This window comes from Sitophilus oryzae, unplaced genomic scaffold (assembly GCF_002938485.1).
Source record: "Sitophilus oryzae breed Bouriz unplaced genomic scaffold, Soryzae_2.0 scaffold_1512_pilon_pilon, whole genome shotgun sequence".
NCBI classification, from domain to species: Eukaryota; Metazoa; Arthropoda; class Insecta; order Coleoptera; family Curculionidae; genus Sitophilus; species Sitophilus oryzae.
Window position 1 is genome coordinate 2,967,818 of NW_022146184.1, and position 24,467 is coordinate 2,992,284.

General features: G+C 33.4%; 1 protein-coding gene across 1 annotated transcript in view; it reads right to left on the bottom strand.

Moving 5' to 3' along the window:
* The window catches only part of LOC115878441 (lachesin), a 257,713-nt gene extending 242,203 nt beyond the window's left edge, over positions 1-15,510 (bottom strand). Inside the window, exon 1 of the mRNA XM_030894951.1 lies at positions 15,412-15,510. Coding sequence (XP_030750811.1) covers positions 15,412-15,510 — 99 coding nt within the window. The remainder of the gene's footprint in view (positions 1-15,411) is intronic.
* Between the last annotated feature and the right edge of the window lie 8,957 nt (positions 15,511-24,467).

A 24,467-nucleotide genomic window follows, 5' to 3' on the forward strand; every position in this document is an offset into this window, starting at 1 on the left:
TCGAGTCGGTACATCAAAGGCGTTCGCAAACGAATAGGTTAAGGTGTTTTCGTTTGGTTCTAAAATCCGGTCCCGTCCTTACTACTACCGAACGAACGAATGAACATATGAACAAGAGAAAATATGTTTCTTTTATCGAGATCTACCACCCCTTAAAATATTTGCACTTATTTCTGGGACAGCCTGTATATATATATATATATATATATATATATATATATATATATACCTCGTGGTCGCTTTCCCTCTACCTTTCCCTCGACTATTAGCAGCTGCAGTGAGTCCGTTCTTCTAGCAATGTGACCAATATATGTCAGAAAACATCGGTTTATTTTTTTTGAGAGGCTGAGTTGTGAGTTTAGTTCTTGGAGAACTGACTCATTCGTACGATGGGCTGTCCAAGGTATACGTAGCAGACGTCTATATGCCCACATTTCAAAAGCATCTATTCGCCTGGTATCGCTTTTCTTCAGCGTCCATGTTTCCGCCCCATACGTAGCAATCGGGAAAACAAGCGAGTTCAGCAGTCTTAGTTTGGTGTTCTTAGTGATGGCTGTATCTTTCCATATCTTAGTTAATTTAGTTACGGCTGTTCTAGCCAGCGCAATTCTACGTCTTATTTCGCCTTCGCATGAGCCGCTGTTGTCGATTAGCGATCCCAGATATAAGTATTTATTAACCACCTTAAATCCAGCTATGTTTCCCACGTGAGGTTGGTTGTTGTTTTGTCGGTCCACAATCATGACAGTAGTTTTGTTAGGATTAAGTTTTAGCCCAAATTCTGTACTAGTTTCTTGGAGACGTTGCATAATAAATTCCATTTCTTCCACACTTGATGTTATGATTAGTGTATCGTCGGCATATCTTAGATTATTGATTTTCCTTCCCCCCACAGATACTCCACCTTGCCAGTTATCGAGAATATCACGCATTATGTACTCGGTATAAATATTGAACAATAGGGGTGAGAGAACACACCCCTGCCTGACACCCTTCATTGCTTGAAATCTATTTGATGTGACATCATTAATTCTTATAAGTCCGTAATTATGTTGGTATAGTTGTCGGATAAGTAGAATAAGGTGATCAGGAACCCCCATTTCCTTGAGTATTTGCCAAAGTTTTTGCCACTTGACTAGATCGAAGGCCTTAGAATAGTCGATAAAACAGGATACATTTCTATGTTGAATTCTCGCGCTTTTTCTATTAACTGTCGTACGTTCCCTATCTGTTCTCTGGTACCCTTACCAGGCATAAAGCCAGTTTGTTCTTCTGCAATCTGTGGTAGTAGATATGGCCTGAGTCTGTTGTTAATAATCTGCAGGAGAATTTTGCATGCATGAGGAATTAAAGCATCTGATGAGGAATTAAAGCATCTAATTAAGCTGTATACATCACTCTGTATATATATTTTTTCGGCGTTTTTTTTTTCATGAATGAAACAGATTCTATTGAACATTTGTATGTACAAAAACCTTTCCAAATATCTCGTAGCCACTACTCCATACGGGAGTACTACCATAGCGACTTTTACCAATTTCAAATTTTTCAAATTTTCAAAAAAATCATTTTTTTCCAAAAAACTCAGCAATCCTTAAAATTTTTAAAACTTTTTTGATTGCATCTTGGTGAACATCCCAATACGGGCAACTTTGCCCCAATTTAATAATGTTCGTATCTATTACGGTTACCGAGATACCAATGCTCGTACTTCGAATTTGTAGCACCCTGTATATTTCCATTTTGCTTCGGAATTTTTGTGAGTGTGTGGATTTTCTGTATACAGAACTCTTAATAGAGCCCCCATTTCTACTAATAAGGATATCTAGAAACGGCAGACAGAGGTCCTTCTCTTACATCACCAGTGTTCTTCTCATGTAATTAGTGCACGCACCCAATCCCATACCAGTCTTCTATAAAGTCTATAGAATATATAGACTATAAATTGGGTTTTTTCCTGATTTATTAATTCATCAATAAAAAAATGGCTTGTTCATATTTACTCCTGAAAAATTGAGGCATCCTTTGATACAGATTTTACAGGGAAAACTAGCCTTTTCACTTAATTGAAGTAACCGTTGTGCCTTTATATTATTAGTTTAAATTTCGTTTTAAAGTCGCATTTTCCTTTTACAATATTAAGCAGAAATATAAGCATTTACTCTAAAGTTGAGCATATCTATTTTGCTTTTATATTACTCAATTATTAAAGATTCTCCAGATAATTCAAAGACTTTTCAAATTCCTAAACAATTTGTGACATAGCTTTTACATTATTTATAAAGGGAAATTTCTCTCCAAACTTCGACAAAAGGCTTTACGCCAAAACTCTAGTGTATTATAAACAAAAGTATCGAAGTGAGGGTAAACAAAAGCGTAAAGTTTTAAACTCGGGCTTGAAGTGTTTGAATACTATTCCGGAGCAAGAAGTAAAGCAAATCTGACAATAAAATCTGCCAAATAGCTTTTTAACTGTCGCAATAAATACACATAAAAAATGTATATACTCGTATAAAATGTCCGCGAATAAGGTGGGCTTTAACGCTTAATTCGGTTTGTATAGGCACATACGTATTGCCATGTTGATTCGAAGCTTATATGAGTGTCTTGACAGGGTATATCAAAAAACATGTGCCATCTCTCGTGGGGAGATTCCTCACGTAAAAATAAGACTTATTTTTCATATCAACATAGGTCCGATTTTACTTTGTTTCGTAGCTACAGGGTGTTAAAGTTTTAATAATCTTTCGATTTATTATAATTTTCTTCCAAGTACTTTTAGCAGTTCGAATGAAATTTTGAGGGTAAATGTTACTATAAGTACTACATATTTTAATGCTAAAAAAGTGTCGATAAGTTTATTAGGGACGTGCATATGGGTTATCACTGGAATAATTAATCACTGGATTGAACTAATATAGTTCTGTCAATTGAACTAATATAGTTCTCTTGATTGAACTAATATAGTTCTGTTGATTGAACTAATATAGTTCTGTTGATTGAACTAATATAGTTCTGTTGATTGAACTAATATAGTTCTGTTGATTGAACTAATATAGTTCTGTTAATTGAACTAATATAGTTCTGTTGATTGAACTAATATAGTTCTGTTGATTGAACTAATATAGTTCTGTTGATTGAACTAATATAGTTCTGTTGATTGAACTAATATAGTTCTGTTAATTGAACTAATATAGTTATTTTGATTGAACTAATATAGTTCTGTTGATTGAACTAATATAGTTCTGTTGATTGAACTAATATAGTTCTGTCAATTGAACTAAAATAGTTCTGTTAATTGAACTAAAATAGTTCTGTTGATTGAACTAAAATAGTTCTGTTGATTGAACTAAAATAGTTCGGTCAATTGAACTAAAATAGTTCTGTCAATTGAACTAAAAATAGTTCCGTCAATTGAACTAAAATAGTTCTGTTAATTGAACTAGTATAGTTCTGAACTATAGTTCTGCTAATTGAACTAAAATAGTTTGGTCAATTGAACTAAAATAGTTCTGTCAATTGAACTAAAAATAGTTCTGTCAATTGAACTAAAATAGTTCTGTTAATTGAACTAGTATAGTTCTGAACTATAGTTCTGCTAATTGAACTAAAATAGTTTAGAACTAATATATTTCTTAAACCAAACAAAACTCATAATAATAAATATTTCTCAAACCAAACAAAATAAAATTAATAAATGATTTTTACTTAATTTATTATTAAATAATATTACTATTAGTTATTATTACTATTAGTCCAACCTACAGCAAATTCAAATTAAGAAATAATGGTATTTAAGGTAATTAAAAAATCTAATTTCAAAAAGTTTTAACATCCTGTAATTCTAAAACTATCTATGCATTTCAATACCCATGTTTATAGAAACTTTTTTTCATATTTTTTGATGAGGAATCAATGAGTATTTATTAAAAACTTTCGCAAGTTAATGCTATTAATTTTTTTTAAAGTTTGCTATTCGACTTGGATCAAGGCAAATTAATAAAATTGCGTTTATCTCATCAAAGAGGCAGAAATCGACAAAATATCATGAGACAACTTTTAATCGGCATTAAACTACTTACACTATTTCGCTAACAAAAGAAAAAAAAAACAGTAGCGTGCATGTTTTTTTTTTTAGAAAAATATTCCAGTGATAACCTATATGCAAGTCCCTGGTGCATATGTCGACATTTTTTTAGCATCAAAATATGTGGCATTTATAGTAACTTTTATCCTCAAAATTTCATTCGAAACGCTAAAAGTACTATATAATAAATTTAAAAAAATTTAAGACTTTAACACCCTGTAGCTACGAAACAAAGCAGAATCGGACCTATGTTGATGTGAAAAATAAGTCTTATTTTTAGGTGAGGCATCTCCACACGAGAGATGGCACATGTTTTTTGAAACACCCTGTATATGTGACAAGACTATCAGTCACAAGTTAGATATTATAATGGTTTGGGGTATAATATACTAATAGCATACACTCACCGCGCAGCGGTACGAAAAACGGACACCTTAAAATTTTGATGTAATTTAATAATAGTACGTCGGGAACCTGTGGCCCCTAGAATAAAAAACGAATTAAGAATTTTCTTTAAGTGCAAACCTAAAGTATGTACGAGAATGTATTTCAGGAATATATTTTAACTTCTATAAGGTGGCTCAAAAAAGTGTGAGCGGATCAGGATGATTTTTTAAATGGAAAACCCTGTATATTATTGCATTTTTAGCTTCCTTTCAGGTCACTTTACATAATCCTCAGATATGAGTAAATATATTTCGATAATTTCAGATATAGGAGCATATGCTAATTCCTTTAATCCAAATGTAATTGGCAATTTTTGTCGAGGGTACACCATGCTAAAGAAGCTAAATGACCAATCCCAGAAAATTGGCCTTGAAGAAGACCAAGATAATGAGCAACAATATTCCTAATATTACCGTAGGCAACGTTGTTTTGAAAACGTAGACCATTATATATATTTAGGTCAGAAAATCAAGCTGGGTAAAGAGAACCAAAATACGGAGATTAAACGCAGGATCCATTTGGCATGGGTAGCATTAGGAAATATGAGCGATATTTTCAAGGAAAAAAAGGTGCCCATCGACCTAAAGAAAAAGACTTACGACAGCTGCATTCAACCTTTGCTTACGTATGGCTTAGAGACTATGGCAATTACCCGAAAAATAGCAGTACAACTACGAGTAGCACAAAGAGCCATGGAAAGAATCATGTTAGGAGTCAACATTAGGGAAAAAATACGGAACACCCACATACGAAAAAAAATAGTAATGGATGTTATTAAAAGAGTGGCAAGTCTGAAGTGGCAATGGATAGGACATGTGGCAAGACAGGATCCATACCGATGGCCCCAAAAAGTTATTCTATGGAGACCTAGGGGAACAACAAGAAGTGTAGGCCGACCAAAAAAGAGATGGGTCGATGACGTCATAGAACAGTGGCAGGAAGACAATGAATAAGATTGGCTAGAGATCGCGAAGCATGGAAAAACCTAGAAGAGGCCTTTATCCAACATTGGATGGAACCACGCTGAGAAAGAAGAAGAGAACCAGATAATTATTTAATTGATAAAACAACCAATAATAACACATAAATTCGGCAGTTATATTTTTTTAGTTAACTACATTTTGATGAGAAACCCATCTAGCAGTGACTTCTTTTAACACAGGTACATTAAGCACCTCATCAGCACAAAATTCCGGAAAGACTCAATCGAAGCCTTTTTTAGACGAGATCCGAACGAGAATCCCACCGCTCTGTCGTCATGTCCCTGGCTCTACCTACTGTATGCTCGTCACGTCTATTAACTCTATAGAGACATGCAGCGGCTTTTAAATAGGATTCGACTCACGGACTCGAGTCCTTGTCGCTTTGTCCCTGTAAGGGGATCGCTCGACACTCCCATTTTCTAGTTTGTTATGTTAGCGCGCGCGATGACTGAGCGTTAGCTAATTCTTTTATTCCAAATCTAATCGACCAGCGTGTATACGGTTCTTTTTCTATGTGCTCTGTCCGATAATAAAAAGAAAAATAGGATATAAATGAGAGAAACTGTTAAACTGATATATGTTTAACTAGTAATATGCCAATAGGGTTATTAAAAATTATCAAATATAACCAACCAACATTTTTCGCGAAACTTTAGACTGATTATTAAAGTTCCATTCTTTCATGGGTGTCTAAAAGTTTTTATCGAATTAACAATAATTTACAATATAATTTCACTGACCTGGCGATGACTGATACGAACTTAATTTTCAGTTACCCGCATCTGATCGCGTCGGCTCTATTTTGATTTTAATAGTATTAATACAATATTTTATTAAAATAAAACTATAAATCGACCTGATGAGAGCGACTGTTGGTTGGTGGTCAATTTATTTGCTTTATAGAAACATATTTTTTCCAAAATTGATACAAACTCAAGCTGAACTTAAAGTTGGTTATTGACAATACGGAAACCATGCAGCTGAGGCAGCGCGATGTATGTGTGCTAAGAATTAATGCAAGTCTATGACAAATAGACAGTTCTACAAAAAAGTAAAAGCATTTCATGGCTTTAGTTAATTAAACAATTTTTTTATGTTTCTTCCTTTCAGATTCAGTTTGTTTATTGAGGAGATATACCCGCATACGGTCGAAAAAAAACGTCCAGTTTATTATCATTTTGCGTAGAAATTCTAATATAAAATGACAGCGGTCTTAATATCCAACCCAACTCTGATGCCGTTTTTTGTCGATCGTCTGCAACTTTCTAAGCATTTTTCAGTATAAAGTAGCAAAGAACCACTAAGAAATTTGTCATCATTTAGCAGTAAATTCTACCAACACATGTATGTTAAGCACCTCATAGCACGAAATTCCGGAAAGAGTCAATCGACGCTTTTTCTCCATTACTTTTAGACGAGACCCGAACGAGAATCGCACAATTCTGTCGTCGTGGCCCTGGCTCTGCCCACTGTACTCTCGTCACGTCTGCCTAACTCTACAGGGACATACACCGGCTTTTAAATAGGATTCCACTCACGGACTCGAGTCCTTGTCGCTTTGTCCCTGTAAGGGGATCGCTCGACACTCCCATTTTCTAGTTTGTTATGTTAGCGCGCGCGATGCCTGAGCGTTAGCTAATTCTTTTATTCCAAATCTAATCGACAAGCGTGTATACGGTTCTTTTTCTATGTGCTCTGTCCGATAATAAAAACAAAAATAGGATATAAATGAGAGAAACTGTTAAACTGATATATGTTTAACTAGTAATATGCCAATGAGTTTATTAAAAATTATCAAATATAACCAACCAACGTTTTTCGCGAAACTTTAGACTGATTATTAAAGTTCCATTCTTTCATGGGTGTCTAAAAGTTTTTAACGAATTAACAATAATTTACAATATAATTTCACTGACCTGGCGATGACTGATACGAACTTAATTTTCAGTTACCCGCATCTGATTGCGTCGCGCGTCGGCTCTATTTTGATTTTAATAGTATTAATACAATATTTTATTAAAATAAAACTATAATCGACCTGATGAGAGAGCGACTGTTGGTTGGTCGTCAATCTATTTGCTTTATATCAACATATTTTTTCCAAAATTGATACAAACTCAAGCTGAACTTAATGTTGGTTATTGACAATACGGAAACCATGCAGCTGAGGCAGCGCGATGTATGTGTGCTAAGAATTAATGCAAGTCTATGACAAATAGACATTTCTACAAAAAAAGTAAAAGCATTTCATGGTTTTAGTTAATTAAACAATTTTTTTATGTTTCTTCCTTTCAGATTCAGTTTGTTTATTGAGGAGATATACCCGCATACGGTCGAAAAAAAAACGTCCAGTTTATTATCATTTTCCGTAGAAATTTTAATATAAAATGACAGCGGTCTTAATATCCAACCCAACTCTGATGCCGTTTTTTGTCGATCGTCTGCAACTTTCTAAGCATTTTTCAGTATAAAGTAGCAAAGAACCACTTAGAAATTTGTCATCATTTAGCAGTAAATTCTACCAACACATGTATATTAAGCACACCATAGCACGAAATTCCGGAAAGAGTCAATCGACGCTTTTTCTCCATTACTTTTAGACGAGACCCGAACGAGAATCGCACAATTCTGTCGTCGTGGCCCTGGCTCTGCCCACTGTACTCTCGTCACGTCTGCCTAACTCTACAGGGACATACACCGGCTTTTAAATAGGATTCCACTCACGGACTCGAGTCCTTGTCGCTTTGTCCCTGTAAGGGGATCGCTCGACACTCCCATTTTCTAGTTTGTTATGTTAGCGCGCGCGATGCCTGAGCGCTAGCTAATTCTTTTATTCCAAATCTAACCGACAAGCGTGTATACGGTTCTTTTTCTGTGTGCTCTGTCCGATAATAAAAAGAAAAATAGGATATAAATGAGAGAAACTGTTAAACTGATATATGTTTAACTAGTAATATGCCAATAGGGTTATTAAAAATTATCAAATATAACCAACCAACGTTTTTCGCGAAACTTTAGACTGATTATTAAAGTTCCATTCTTTCATGGGTGTCTAAAAGTTTTTATCGAATTAACAATAATTTACAATATAATTTCACTGACCTGGCGATGACTGATACGAACTTAATTTTCAGTTACCCGCATCTGATTGCGTCGCGCGTCGGCTCTATTTTGATTTTAATAGTATTAATACAATATTTTATTAAAATAAAACTATAAATCGACCTGATGAGAGCGACTGTTGGTTGGTCGTCAATCTATTTGCTTTATATCAACATATTTTTTCCAAAATTGATACAAACTCAAGCTGAACTTAATGTTGGTTATTGACAATACGGAAACCATGCAGCTGAGGCAGCGCGATGTATGTGTGCTAAGAATTAATGCAAGTCTATGACAAATAGACATTTCTACAAAAAAAGTAAAAGCATTTCATGGTTTTAGTTAATTAAACAATTTTTTTATGTTTCTTCCTTTCAGATTCAGTTTGTTTATTGAGGAGATATACCCGCATACGGTCGAAAAAAAAACGTCCAGTTTATTATCATTTTCCGTAGAAATTTTAATATAAAATGACAGCGGTCTTAATATCCAACCCAACTCTGATGCCGTTTTTTGTCGATCGTCTGCAACTTTCTAAGCATTTTTCAGTATAAAGTAGCGAAGAACCACTAAGAAATTTGTCATCATTTAGCAGTAAATTCTACCAACACATGTATATTAAGCACCTCATAGCACGAAATTCCGGAAAGAGTCAATCGACGCTTTTTCTCCATTACTTTTAGACGAGACCCGAACGAGTATCGCACAATTCTGTCGTCGTGGCCCTGGCTCTGCCCACTGTACTCTCGTCACGTCTGCCTAACTCTACAGGGACATACACCGGCTTTTAAATAGGATTCCACTCACGGACTCGAGTCCTTGTCGCTTTGTCCCGCTAAGAGGATGGCTCGACACTACCGTTTTCCAGTTTGTTTTGTTGGCTTGCGCGATGACTGGTCGTTAGCTAATCCTTTTATGCGATATGCAATCGACAGGCGTGTATACGGTTCTTCTTGTGTTTAGTCTGTTCGATAACAAAAAAAAGGAGAGAGATAGTTGATCTATCTCTAGGTAATTAGAAATGGTCAAATTTAACCAACCGAGGATTTTGCGTCGGCCCTATATTGATTTTAACTGTATTAATTACGTAGGTTGCCTTTTAAGCTTTTACAATCGCTTGTTTCTTAGGTTGTACCTGGACACGTCGCAACTATTCCATTATGGTGCGTCCAGACCTGAGGAGTCGAGTGCGAGACGAGCGCGAGACATTCCAAATTTACGGTGTTTTTCAAAGGGTGGAGGGGTCTCGCAAGAGTCTCGCGACTGTCTCGCGAGACAACCCACGGAGCCTCGTTGCTATCCATCTCCTGTCGGTTTTTCGACGGTCGATCAAAGAAAGCTCGCGGCCAAGTCTGGACGTGTTTTTGGTAGGCTCGCTCGACTGCGAGATATTAGCTCTGATATTAGTGCATATTGAAATGGAGACTTGGACGGAAAAAGATTAGCTGAAATTCATCGATTTATATAATGAAAACCAATATAAAGAATCCAAAAGATAAAGAACATTAAAAAAAAAACAATAAACACGATGCGTGGGTAGATATTTCACAATCGATGAATAAAACCGTGGGAAGAATATAAAAGAGAATTATTAAAGTGTTTAAAAAAAGTTAAAAGTAAAAAAAGTTAAGATACACATTATAAAATTATTATAGAGTATACAGGGTGATTCAAAATAGTGTTACGGATATAACATGTTTTTTTAAACGTAATACCCTATTTTTTATTTTATTTTTAGATTCTGCGTAAAATTTTATAACTTTTTTTTATGTATAATGCCAGGTATAATGTTATATCTATACCTAAAGCGGTAGACCCCTAAAACTAATAGTTTTTGTAATATTTCAATTTGATTAAACAAAAAATGTTAAATTTCAGTGTCGTAAAAAATTGTCAGTCATGCTATTGTTTCTGAAATTGGAGTTCTAAAATTTTTTAGTATAGTTTTATAGGGACGAAGAAAAAGATATAGATAAAGCCATTTGTGTTACATGCTACAGTGTGTTCAACATATATTTATGAATTTCGACTATTTAAAAGTAAATAATCTCAAATTTTTTAAATGGAACACCGTATGTATTATCATCTTTTTTAATTGAATTTACAAATTATGCATCACTGACACTTTTTACCGTACCGAAATCTAAAATTTCTTTAAACAAATTGAATTATTACAAACTCTATTATTTTAGATATATAGGTAATATGATATGCAAAAAAAAATTACCGAATTGTACGTAGAATCTAATAATAAAATAAAAAATAGGGTACTCCCATTAAAACATACCTATATCCGTAATACTTTTTGAAGTACCCTGTATACACTAAAGTAATTTTTTAAAATGTGCTTTTTAACCTTTCCTATAACATTTCTACTCGCATTTCTATTTAACATTTTGTTCTAAAAACTAATTTTAGGTCTCGAAACAAATGAGGGTAAAAGGGAAAAAATCGACGATGAATGAAATACGGTAAACCAAATATCATGTTAAAGATACAAAAATTTATTACTTATGCGTTATTATTTGCTGCAGGTTTTGCATCGGACATGTTTACACAAACCGGGCACCTTTCACTATGATCCAACTCGCTTGTCTCGAGGCAGGCTTGTGTCAAAAAATGGATAGGAAATGTCTTGCTCCCGTCTCGCACTTGTCTTGCTCTTCCCTCGCTCTTGTCTCGCTCTTGTCTTGCGCTCGTCTCGCACTCGACTCCTCAGGTCTGGACGCACCATTAGATGATCGAAGAACTATTAATGCCGAATGGTATACAACAATTTGTTTATAAACGATCTTCGATGAAATAAGTTTAAAGAAGTTTTAAGAACAAAAAACGTCGCATCATTCTCCCATCATCAAACAACTGAATATTTGAAGAAGAAAAGTATCGAATTAATGTCTGATTGTCCGTATTCATCCGATTTATCCCCTAATGACTTTTTCTTGTTTGGCACGAGTATCAGACCTATTACAATCGCCTATATTTTATCAAATAATAAAGATCTACTGACACTAAATCATAATAATGAAAATATGTAGGAAAATCTTTGCTGGAGAGATAGGCTACCTTAATAGTCTTTTGAAGAGATATGAATTCCTCACTAAATATCGAAATAATATAGTAAGTGTTTGATTTAAAATCAAGAGTAATTTGTTTTTAAAGGTAACCAATGTTCAATATTAATTTTGTCTCACCGTGTATCATTTTTTGAGCCAAGTTTTAATTTGATTTAAAGCACAATCGTTATTTTAACTACATATTGGTTTATAGCGACTAAATTCGAATTTATGTAACTTTTATTGAAATTTAAAAATTGTTGTTCATTTTAAGAAATTGTTAAATATGTCAAAAACCTTACATCTTAGTCATATACTTCTCTAATGAAACTCCTTTATTTTTCTCCTAGAATCCGAAAATCAATTAATATATAGGCCGTTCCATTACAAAAAACCAAACCAACTTTGATGTGTAACTTTTTTGGGGACACACTGTAGAACTCTCTATATTTTTAAACAATGCTCTAAATTAATCTACATACGCTCACAAAATTTCATTTCAATACACACTGTCGTTCTCCTTGGAGCCTCCGCGTCGTATGAGAGGCGCCACCCTGTATAAGCAGCGATAAAAAAATATTTCGATAGGGTGTGTTTCCATATTCTTTCCATATTCAAATTAGTCTCGTTGTTGAGTTACGAAATATAGGTAGTATGCGTATATAAGGAATCCGAGGTAATTGAACTTTTCAATCACTTCAAAACCACCAATGTCTCTTATGTTAGTAGGATTTTACTCTATATTATTATTTATAATTATATTTAAATCACCAATCATCTTACTCCGATTCAGAATTCTATTTTCGATCAACCGCCACCATTAGAGATGATTCTGTTTAACACGACAAACGTCCAGACGACGGATATCATAAATAATAAAAATCTTCATCGTTTATTCCGTCTATGTCCTGCACAGTGACAGGCCCAAAGAGTTAAGATGTTTATGGCGACTCGGCCTGAATCCCAATCGATTTTGTATAATGCTGTCCATCGGGAACGAAAGCGCATTATAAGCTTAGGCTCTTGAGGTCTGATCTGACGTATCAAGCTCTAAGTCCGTTGTAGTGCAGTGTATTTCCAGGGACTAATCCCATCGAGAAATAACGGAAATGGAAGTGTCTCCTTTAATTTGTCTTGGTATTGGTTCAGTTTAGGAAGATAATTTATTCATTTCTCTGTGATATTCTATTTTATTAATTGTTCGTTTTAATTCATTGGTGTAATATATAATTGTATTATATTTATATCATTTTTGCGTATTTTACAGGGTTTCTCGCTTATGCGAAGAGGTCCAGAGATGCCATTTTCATACGACTGTACTACTTTTTTATGCAACTAAAGATGCTATACAGTAGGGGCGGCCAACGTTTCATCAGATACGCTGACCATGCAGTAGTAATGACAGAAAATAGTAAAAATCTGCACAACCTACTTCAAAGAATATGTGTATTCTGCAAGCAATATGGGCTGAACATGAATTTGAGGAAAACGAAATTCATGATTATTACAAAAAAAATAAATACATCAATATCAATAGACAGCACGCCAATAGAAAAAGTCCATCACTACAAATACTTGAGCACAATAATAAACGAAACTGCCGAACAATTGCAAGAAATAAAGTCCAGGATTGAGTTTTTTTTAAACTAAAGAAATTTCTTTGCAGTAGAGATATAAACTTTGATTTAAGAAGAATGCGATCCGATGCTATGTGTTTTTGACCTTAACTGGTGGTGGTATTGTCGCATGTTACGGATTTCTTGGGACAATAGAGTTCCAAATATCGAGGTGTTATGCCGTATGAACAATGAAGAAGAAATATATAAAACCCTTAAAAAAAAATTAGAATATTTTGCACATGTTTTAAGAAAGTAAAAGTGAAGCTTTCAGTTAACGTCTCCTTTTTGCTGCTAGGGCTAATCTGGACGGGGTCTAATTTGTTTACGCGGAATCCGAACCGCGGTCCTCGGCCATATCATGGTCAATGGCCTACCGACTTGGCAAGTGTCGAAATCAATTCTTACTCACGAGATATACGATCTCATCCGGCCTCAAACCGGCGCACAGTGGTCTAAATGGAAAAATTACGGGGACACTCAATTTTGTTTTTGAAATAAAGGAAATAATTGTTATTTATAATGTTTGTTTTAAAATCAAAAAAACACTCATCAAAAATATTTTTTACATTTTTACCTTCCTATTTTATATACAGGGTGTTCAGTTAGTGCGATAAAGTCCAGTATCTCGTTTGCTATTAAGAATTTTAAAATAATACTATATAAAAGTTATAAGTAATAATTAATTGCTTCTTATTAAAATATTTTTAATTATACGGGGTGTGTAAGAAAAGTGCTACAGACCAAACTTCAGTTTTTTTAAATAAAACACCCTATATATTTTTTAAGATTTCAATTCCTGGTACTTTTTCCAGCATTTTGATATAGGGGTGAATGGTTTATACTATGTGTATCAAAAGTTACAGCCATTTTCATTTTTGACGCTCTATACCATTTACAGTACCTAATATTATTTTGTTTTATTGCGTCAGGATATTAACAAGATGGTATTTTGTCATTTTATTTATTGAATTTACAAGTGAATATTACAACTTAAAACAATGTTGACAATGATATTGTGTTAGTTGGGTATTTTAACTGAATGTATTTACTGGTCTACAAAATGTTATCTTTATCAAGGCTTCCTCTGGAGAAAATGGTCATCTCGTTGTTTAACCTTTTTAATTTTTTTATTTTTGCCAACTCTTCTGGACTAGAAATTGTAGCTTTTTTGATGGCAAAAGCAACATTCCTCTTTCCTTTTTTTTGTATATACAGTGATGAATTTGAGGAAAACAAAATTCGTAGCGAACTCAAGTTCAGCAGGATATATTGAGAAACCAATTCTTGTGTACGTCTTCTCTTAGTTCTAGTACTAACAGCACTAAATTCTCTTGAGTTCTTTCGCAAAGGCGTTTTTGCATGTTGCTGAAAGGTGCTTTGACAGACAGTTTCCTCTTACCCTCTACAAGTTCACCGTAAAGAAGAGATTTCGGTAGGCGGTTTTCTTGCATCCTGCATACATGGCCAGCCCATCTTAAGCGAGATTTAGTAATCATCACTTCAGCGCTTTCGCAGCTTGCTTTTTCAATGACTGATACGTTTGAGACATGGTGGTACCATTTGATTCTTAACAGTTGTCTAAGGTGTCTCTGCTGCAACTTGTTTAATGCGTTCGTGTGCCGGCGGTACGGCACCCAGGTTTCGCTTCCATATAACATGGTAGGGATTATTACTGCTCGATACACTGCAAGTTTTATTTTGTGCTCAGGTCATAATTGTAGAAAACCCTCTCTTTTAATTTCCAGAATGCTCTTGAGGCGCTGCTAATTCTGTGCTGAATTTCAGAGTCGATATTTGCCTTTTCCGAAATCAAACTACTGAGACAAATAGAGAATACGCCCCTACCTAACACCCTTTTTATATCAAAATCTTCTGTTACTCCCACGTTATGAATACGAATTTCAGCAATCTGCACAACTGACTTAGATAAACACTTTAACTCGCTTTAATCCTAGACAACGTATTTTCCCCTCCTCTCCAATTCAAATAAAACGTGTTTCCCCCATCGCAATCTCCCCCATAGAAACGACGCAACCCCTTAAGGCAATCCGTTTCCAGCGGCGAGACTAATTAATCACCCGAAATCCGGCGCAGTCTTAAATGTATCTCTAGCTCACCTTGAAGCTTCGCAGGTTGTCCACGACGCAGGCCAAGAGGGCGTCCCTGCCCACCGTGACCGTCACGTTGGGAATGGGCTCGGTGAATCGGGGCAGCATGTCTGCAACAAGGGTTAAATTATTAATTTTCGCTTTAGTATTGTCGGAACGGATAGGAGAATGGGAGAGCTTAGACAGGGATAAGAACAGGGAGTTTAAAATTTAATGTGGTAATCGATTATTATAAAGATACACACGGTGTCCCAGGCTGAGCGTGCATTAGAAGTTTCTACAGAACTACAATATCTAGATCAGAGATATTTTGCATATTATTGTTTTACAACGTTATCTATCGATAAAAAATATTTTCAATAAGGCGGTACACCAGAAATAGCGGAAGTTGACAGCAACTTTCTTATTTTAAATGGGCATCCCTGTTTTCTATTACATAATTAAATTGCCTGTAAAATTTTATGAATATTATATAATATATAATTTATGTAAATTTGTAATTACAAATTGTAAATTTTTTATTACATAATTAAATTCCCTGTATAAATTTTATGAATATTAATACTCTATTCCTTAGATTAACCGTTTTTTAAGAAAAAAATATTTGAGATATATTTTTTTTCCTGTGTGATACTGTTCTAATATAATAGGTATCTCGTCTTCGCTCGGTGTCCTGACAGTGTTTTGGCATATTTTTAATTTTATGTCTTTGTCAGCAAAAATATAAGAAATTGTTCCAAGATAGGTAAATCTAGGTTATTTTCTACACAGTAGGTGTCGGTTGTATTAAATTCCTGTTGTTCTTTTAAAAGTGTGCTACTACAGTTCCTGGATCAAACGGCAATACACAGTGGTTCCCAGATAGGTCATTACTTAGAAATTTTAATTTTAAAATGTTTGCATTAAACTGTCGCTAATACTTTTCTTATATTCCCCTGTAAACGATACATAATAAATAACAAAATCAAGTAAGCCTAGTGTAGCGCTTTTTTTTATTAGAAATGTCACATTTTTGCTACTGGTATCAAGCTGACATAAACAGTTTTCAGATAACGCCAATTAATTACTTATTTTATTAAAATTGATAAAAGCTGTTGCCTTTTCTGTAATGGACGTTCGACAAGAAGGTAAAAAGAACTGATTTTTTCTTTTTTGCACTTAATTAAACCTAAGTAATATTAGTTTATGGCAATTTATTTGAGGGCAACAAAAATAGTATCTTTACATTTTTGCTTGAGAGAAGCGATGTCGAAACCAGGGGTGCAACTTTCTTCATGTTTTAAAGCGATAGCAAAGTAATTTGTAGCTTGATGCACTATGTTCAGTAGCAACATCGATTCGTAGCGATATTCTGATTTCTCGCTTTGTGGCGAGGCGACAGTCTAGACACGTGTGCAAGAGTGTGATAGTGATACCATATTTCGCAGCATTTGAGCGACAATAGTTTTGCAATGAACATAGTATCGATCTGGTTTTGTCATCGCTTCTAAACGATCGGTTTGTAACTTGAACAAAGTTGTACCCCAGATCGGTACTATGTTCATTGCAAAACTTTTGTCGCTTAAATGCTGCGAAATATGATATCACTATCACACTCTTGCACACGTGTGCGACACGGTCTAGGCTATGTCTAGGCAGTCGCCTCGCCACAAAGCGAGAAATCAGAATATCGCTACGAATCGATGTTGCTACTGAACATAGTGCCTCGAGCTACAAATTACTTTACTATCGCTTTGAAACATGAACAAAGTTGCACCCCTGACCGTCCGTTGGTCGTTGCGACCAGAAGACTGCACGGAAATATTATTATTTTCTGCCGCTTGTTGCCGGTTTTCTTCCAAATTAATAATTTTTCAGATGAAATCCCTCAAATCCAAGGCACAATATTTTATTTTCTATAAGATATAGTGTTTTAGTGTAGTTTTTGCACACGTGCAGAAAATCCAAAGAAATAGTATACAGACTGGATCAAAGGTAAACTTAAATCTAATCCCTTTTGTTTATCAAGGGTCGATTCTAGTAAAAACTCAAAACATTTTTATATGACATACCTACTCTATTTATGGTTGGTATGATACCTGTTATTATACCTTTGTTAAAAAATAAAAAAATAATATTTTAAGTTTTTCTACAACCACATGTTTTTTTTATTAAATTAGTTTTTTTAGTTGTATTGTAGTCATATCCAAGGAGGACAACTGTACTTTAAATATTATATTTAATTTAACGTTTTTCAAACAGGGTTCATTAGACTATGTTTCTACTAGGTACATTATTTTGAAAAAAAATTAAGAAAGTAACTTAAACATTCATAAAAATAGAAGTAATTACTGTTGTAGATTCTTCGTTATATTGTAAACATTGAAATAACTGGAAGCTAAACTTTCTACCTGCTTATATTTAGAGCCACTGTCTGACGATCTTTTTTTACGATGGCCCTAATATGTTTAGGTTAGGTAGGTGCCCCCACCTACAAATAGGAGTCATATTGCCATCAAAATCAAATTTCTTATGTCAAAAATCTTTTTATCTGCAGAATATGCTGCCGAAGTTTCCGGAATACAGTTCGGACCACCCTGTAGGATAAAATATTATTATTTTCAAATGTCAGATAAGTTTGTAACTGATATTTTTGTATTTTAACAATCTTTAATCCTTTAGCGACAATATTAAAGTACTTTTGGCTTAAATTATGAGAGATAAATATTTGTTAAAGTTTTAATAAATATTTTTTTTTGAAATAATGGAAGAATATTCATATTCTTTTTAAGATTTAAAAGTTTAAAAGATTATGTAAAATAAAAAAACTTCAATCTAAACATAATTTAAAAATTTCTTTAGCTTAAAATCATGTAAACTTTTTGGTTAATAATAAATCTTCGTAAAGTAACTTTATATTTTTAAATAAATATATATTCTGTACTGATACTTTCATTCTAATTTTTAAAAATAGCTCCCTCTGAAACGGCAAAGCCTTTTTTATTCCCAAAATCCTTTGTTATAAAAGTTTTAATGGATAGCAGATAAGCTGAAGAATATTATAGAGAGATAGCTGAGGAAAGTTTTATGATCTTATTTTTAATATGTAGAGATGTAAAATTTATCATTATTTATAGTATAGGTATTATTGGACGAGGCGAATGTGAATAATGGCTATAAATTGCGAGTCGAATACTATACTTTGTCCACGACCATTATCATAATTATGAGGAGTGTTTGAATTTGTATTTTTAATGTTAATCTTACTATTAATTATTGTATTCACGTTTTAGAGGAAAATGTCACTACCTACTTAAAATTTGGCAATTTCAAACGTCAAAATTAACTAAAAGATAATAAAAACGTCAATATCATCAGTTACATCGGGAGTCGCACTCATCTCGAACTATTCTATTTTCAAATATTTGGGAAGTTTATTATTAGATGTGTTTTACGACATACCTGTATATTAGTACTTTTTTCTAGCACTTGTAGTAAAATAAATTTATTGAAAAATGATAGATCGTACCACCAGCAGCTGACTTTTTGTTGTTTTGTGTAACTAAAGTTGATAATTTTTGTTTTATTTATCGTTATATACATATGTATTTGAATTTTATTGATTACAGTTGAGGGTTGGAACCTTTGGTGTTACACAGCAAAATAAAAACACTAAATCACCACAATACACCAAAACACTTTTACTTTTACACTGGACGTGCGTTTCGCTAACCATGTTAGCATCATCAGCAGATGATTATAAACTAAAGTACAATCTACAAGGTGAGCGTTTATGAGCGTCTGTGAGCGTTTGTGAGCGTCTAACAAAGAGCACAATATTGTCAGGAGTTTGCGTAACAAGGATTGTTTCTATCTAAAAGCTGATAAGGGAAATAAGGTTGTTATATTAGATAAAAAAGACTATTACGATAAGGTTAACAACTTAATCGATAATGGCCCCTACATAAATTTGAAAAAGAATCCCTTGCCGAAGATGGTAGCAGACGTTAAAAAACTCTCTAAAAGAATGTAACACCCTTATTGATCTTTCTTTAAAAGGAAATTGCAAGTATCCAATCCTCATTACCAAATTGTATGCTTTGCCAAAAATTCATAAACCGGACAAGTCTATGCGCCCAATTGTTTCGGCTGTAGGTTCTCGGACTTATAATTTGGCAAAATGGTTATCAAGGGAGTTCGAAAATTTACCTGATCATGAACCTTCTTTCTCAGTTAAAAATAATATTGAATTCATTAACAAAATTAAAGATATAACATTGCATGAAGGTGAAATTTTGGTCTCCTTTGATGTATCTTCGTTGTTCCCAAGTGTTCCAATTCCACATACTTTAGGCTACTTAAAGGAATTACTGAACGCAAATGGTCTCGACAACAAAACTGTGAGTGAATATATTGAGCTTGCATCGTTATGTATGAAACAAAATTGTTTTCAATTTAATAACAACTTTTTTGAACAGCGAGAAGGTACAGCAATGGGTAATCCATTGTCTCCATTTTTGGCTAATTTATTCATGAGCAGGTTTGAAGTGGAGGCTAAGAATCAGTTTGAGTATTTTCCAAGAGTATGGTTTAGGTATGTGGATGATATTTTTGCTGTTTTTGATACACATTCAGACACCATAGATAATTTTTATTTCTAAGTTAAATAATCGTTTTCCTTCCATTAAATTTACGCATGAAATTGAGAACAACGACAGATTACCATTTCTAGATGTATTAGATATTAGAAATACTAATAATTGCCTGGAATCTGATATCTATAGGAAAAATACGACCACACGCAGATATATTCCTAATGAATCACATCATAGTGTTGAACATAAAATGGCTAGTTTAAATTTCTTAGTTTCCCACTTTCCAACGAAAGATATGAAATAGAAAGAGATTACATTAGGAATGTAGCTGAGTGTAATGGATATTCTCCTTCACTAGTTGATAAATTAATTAGAAAACGTAGGTATAGGTTAATGATTTCTGAAAATTCGACTTTTCAAGTGGAGAAAGATACGTCTAAATATTTTTCGATACCGTTTGATAGAGAGTTATCCCGTGGTCTAAAAGGAATTTTTAAGAATGTCAATTATAAACTTGTGTATAGTGCTAATAATAAATTACAACAATTATTAGGTAATCCAAAAGATAAAACACCTCCACTGGAAAGGTCGGGTATTTATGAAATTTCTTGTAATGATTGTAACATTTAGCTCAGATAAGATATGGTAGACCGGATAAATCTTGCGTTGCCGAACATATTGTTGATAAAGAACATTGTATAGATGTTAATAATTTAAAATTAATTAAACAAGTCTCAAATTACAGGCAATTAGATGCATATGAAAGCATCAGAATTAATAAATGTAAAGATAGTATGAACAGAGTCAACGGTCCAATTCCTTCAAGTTCTTTGTTCCTACTACTCTAGTGGCGGAAATTTAACTGTTACGCTCAGTTGGCTCTGACTCGGTTTGGCTAGATTTTGCCACGCCCACTCGGGGCCCACTGAGCGAGTATATAAACGCTCACCTTGTAGATTGTACTTTAGTTTATAATCATCTGCTGATGATGCTAACATGGTTAGCGAAACGCGCGTCCAGTGTAAAAGTAAAATTGTTTTGGTGTATTGTGGTGATTTAGTGTTTTTATTTTGCAATTTTATTGATGCTGCTTCAAATTTTTTAAAATAAAACACATACTTCTACCAACTTTAGTTGAGTACAGTTGCTGGAGAACGATAAATTGGAGTACCAGCATCTGACTTTTTGTTGTTTTGTGTAACTAAAGTTGGTAATTTGTGTTTTACTTAAAGTTATATATGTATTTGAATTTCATTGATATTATTTCAAGTTATTTGCATGAAAATGTACCAACACTCTTTAGTCAATAAGGAGATTGATTTTTGTTCCGTTACAATGGCAACTAAATATACTAATAATACGGATTCGGAAAACGAATTTATGCCTTTGGCAGTCCTCCAGTCTAGAAAGTTTTTATAGGCAGACGTGCAATGATCCTTAGACTTTTGTAGTACCAATCCAAGACTTGTTAATTTGGCCGCCTCTGCTCTCTGGTGGTGTACAGGGCCCATTATCACTCTCATAATTCATTTTTTTTTATTTTACAAGGTACTTATGTACAGCTGGTTCCAAAAAAAAAATGAATACGACTCTTTACATATCCTTTTCGAATATTTGAGCAGTGTATATTTATGTGTCAAGTATTTTGACATGTTAAGGTTATTGTGACATTGTATATAACAACTTTGCATTTGACAAAGTGTCAAATAAATTTTTCAGAACGTCAAGATGACATGAGTAGAGAAATGGGGGGACAGGTATCATAGAATATACTGGCCGAAATAATAAAAATATGTTTTAAATCGTACTCAATTTTATTGGAATCAGCTGTACTTTAAATTTATTTCTAAACAAGTTCGTGATTGTTTAGTTTTTAATTATTTTTTAAAATGATTCTTAAATGCGTATACAAATTTTACGTTTTCAAACTTCAAAAAGGCATTTAAAAAAAACATATCAAAACATATCGTATTTATTGAATATTTTTGTTGTTATATTCATACACTTTTAATTTTTGTATAGTTCACCTGCGTCTGCTTGCGACGAACTTTATTTTATAATACTTTTCAGATGGAGTAAAATTGATAAGCAATGCCGATCTGGTTAATACTTGGCTTGATCATAAGGACAAGAACTCAAAATTATTTGTATTTCAAAAAATGTGTTCTTTATTAGATATTGATGAACCTTCCAGTCAAATGAGACACCACTTGTGCCTGAAAAAGCCTACTATGTTGGAGCGAAACGTCGCATAAAAAAAGTTTCCATCTTTCAATTTATTATAAAACCTCATACCCAAGAAAAGGAAAAAATAATATATGGATATGGTCTATTAAAGAGGTAACTATTAACATCCGAACCCCTCATACCAACAAAAAGAACAGTAACAACGCGAAAAAGTAACATATTAGAAAATTATGTATAGAAATATCTTATTATGTGAGGATACTTCATCTACCTGTGATTTGGATACTATAAATTTGGAAGATTCTGTCACCAGTGATGATTCTTCTGAATCAGAGTAGTTACGATCTATGCATTTTGTTGTCCTAAAGTAAATTTATAGTATCTTATTTTTTTTTAATTAAATATAACATTAATGTTTCTTTTTCATTAAAGAAAAACATTCTTATCTTATATTAGGCTTATATTGTAGAAATCATGTTCTAATGTTATTTCAATTCTTTTTTATCACAGGGATTTATTTAATACTTACACCGTTTTCATACTATAAATTATTATTTCCTTAGATGGAACACGACAGCTCCAACATTTTTATTATTTATATTTTTTTTTTCATAAACGTGGGACTAAGAACATCATCATTTAGTACAATGAGAGTACTCATCATTTGTGTCAAATAAACCTAGTTTGAATAAATTGCCTACAATAAAAGAAAAGTTTTGCATTTTTGTCCTCTAGAGCCATATAGTGTGACCAACGGATCTGTAGCTACGGGGTATCGGCAGGGGAACGCAGTTGTAAACAAAACACGCCCAATTTCATTCATAAAATAGGCATGGGCGTACGGTGTTATATGAAAATAATGTGTATCATAAATATAATACTCAGATTAATATTTTTTTTAAAAAAACTTTATGCCGTTTGAATCGTTACTGTTGAGTTAGCAGATATACACTAAAACCTTTTATTAAAGCTCCCTTAAATATTTTGAATCATTTTATTATTGTTTTGTTATTATAATAGAAGAAATAATTACAGCTGAGGGTTGGAATCTTTGGTGTTACAGAGCAAAATAAAACACTAAATCAGTACAATACACCAAAACACTTTTAATTTTACACTGGACGCACGTTTCGCTAACCATGTCTGCCATCAGCAGATGATCAAGACTGAGTCTTGAGGTATATTTACTTATATATCTGTACTAATCATATTTTTTTCTATAATACATAATTTTAGATATAACTATTTCCAGCAAAAAAATCTTGAAAATAGTTAACTTTAGAAGCGCAAACAAAACATAATTTTACTCACCAGTAGATCCAATATTGCCTATTACACCAGATATGGTATCGCTCCGCCAGCAGTTTTTAAAGGTTAGGTCATTGTCTAGCCATATGTTTCACCCAAATAGATAATACTTGGCTATATTTTCGAATTTCGCGTATATATTTATATCTCTCTCTCTGCAATATAATGGGCCGCTCCATTAATATTTATCTGTTATTTTAACATTTACACCAAAAAAATTCATTTGATTTTAATAACCCCCTAAGCGTTTCCCTGCAAAAGGAAAATTCGATTCTTCCTGCAATTTTTGCAAAAGCTTTCTAATTGTGGGGACGAGTTTGAATTCGAGATAAAATCTATTTATCAAATTCCTGACCACTTCGAAAAAGTCGTCGAGCTTTTCGACAGCAGTCTCACGTGGTCGTTTCTTTCCAGAGCTGGATATCATTTTATCGGGGTTAGTTTTCAGCCTTTTTTTATCTTCTGTGTGATTTTTTTTTATAGCCGATACTCTAACTCCGGTATAAAGAAATATCCGCTCAAGTTTACGTTTAAGCGGCAACTTAAGCGAACTCTCTGTAGCTTCTTCGTAGCAAACCCTATTATGAACACAAGGAAGGAAATAAACCAAATGAGATTTCATTCACGTTATTATTAACTTACCTATATAAATTAGGTATTATTTCTCTTGTCTGATAGTGTCACCCTTAACAAATTTATTAATTTTAAAACATAAAAATACGATCAAACTTGATATTATTAAAAATTAAAAACTACGAACGAAAAACATTATATCAAGATAACAAAACAATAAAACACAACTTAACTATCAAATATACGAAAAATATAGGAATAAAGTTTAGGATAACCGGTATAAAATAATGAGATAAAGTAATAATGATCAAAAAAAATGACACCGCCACTGGATATTTTAATAGTATTCAATATTCCTACTCTTTTCAGAAGAGACCGTGAAGTTGGGGATAAAGCAAGCGAATAGGAAAGGCGTAATAGCCA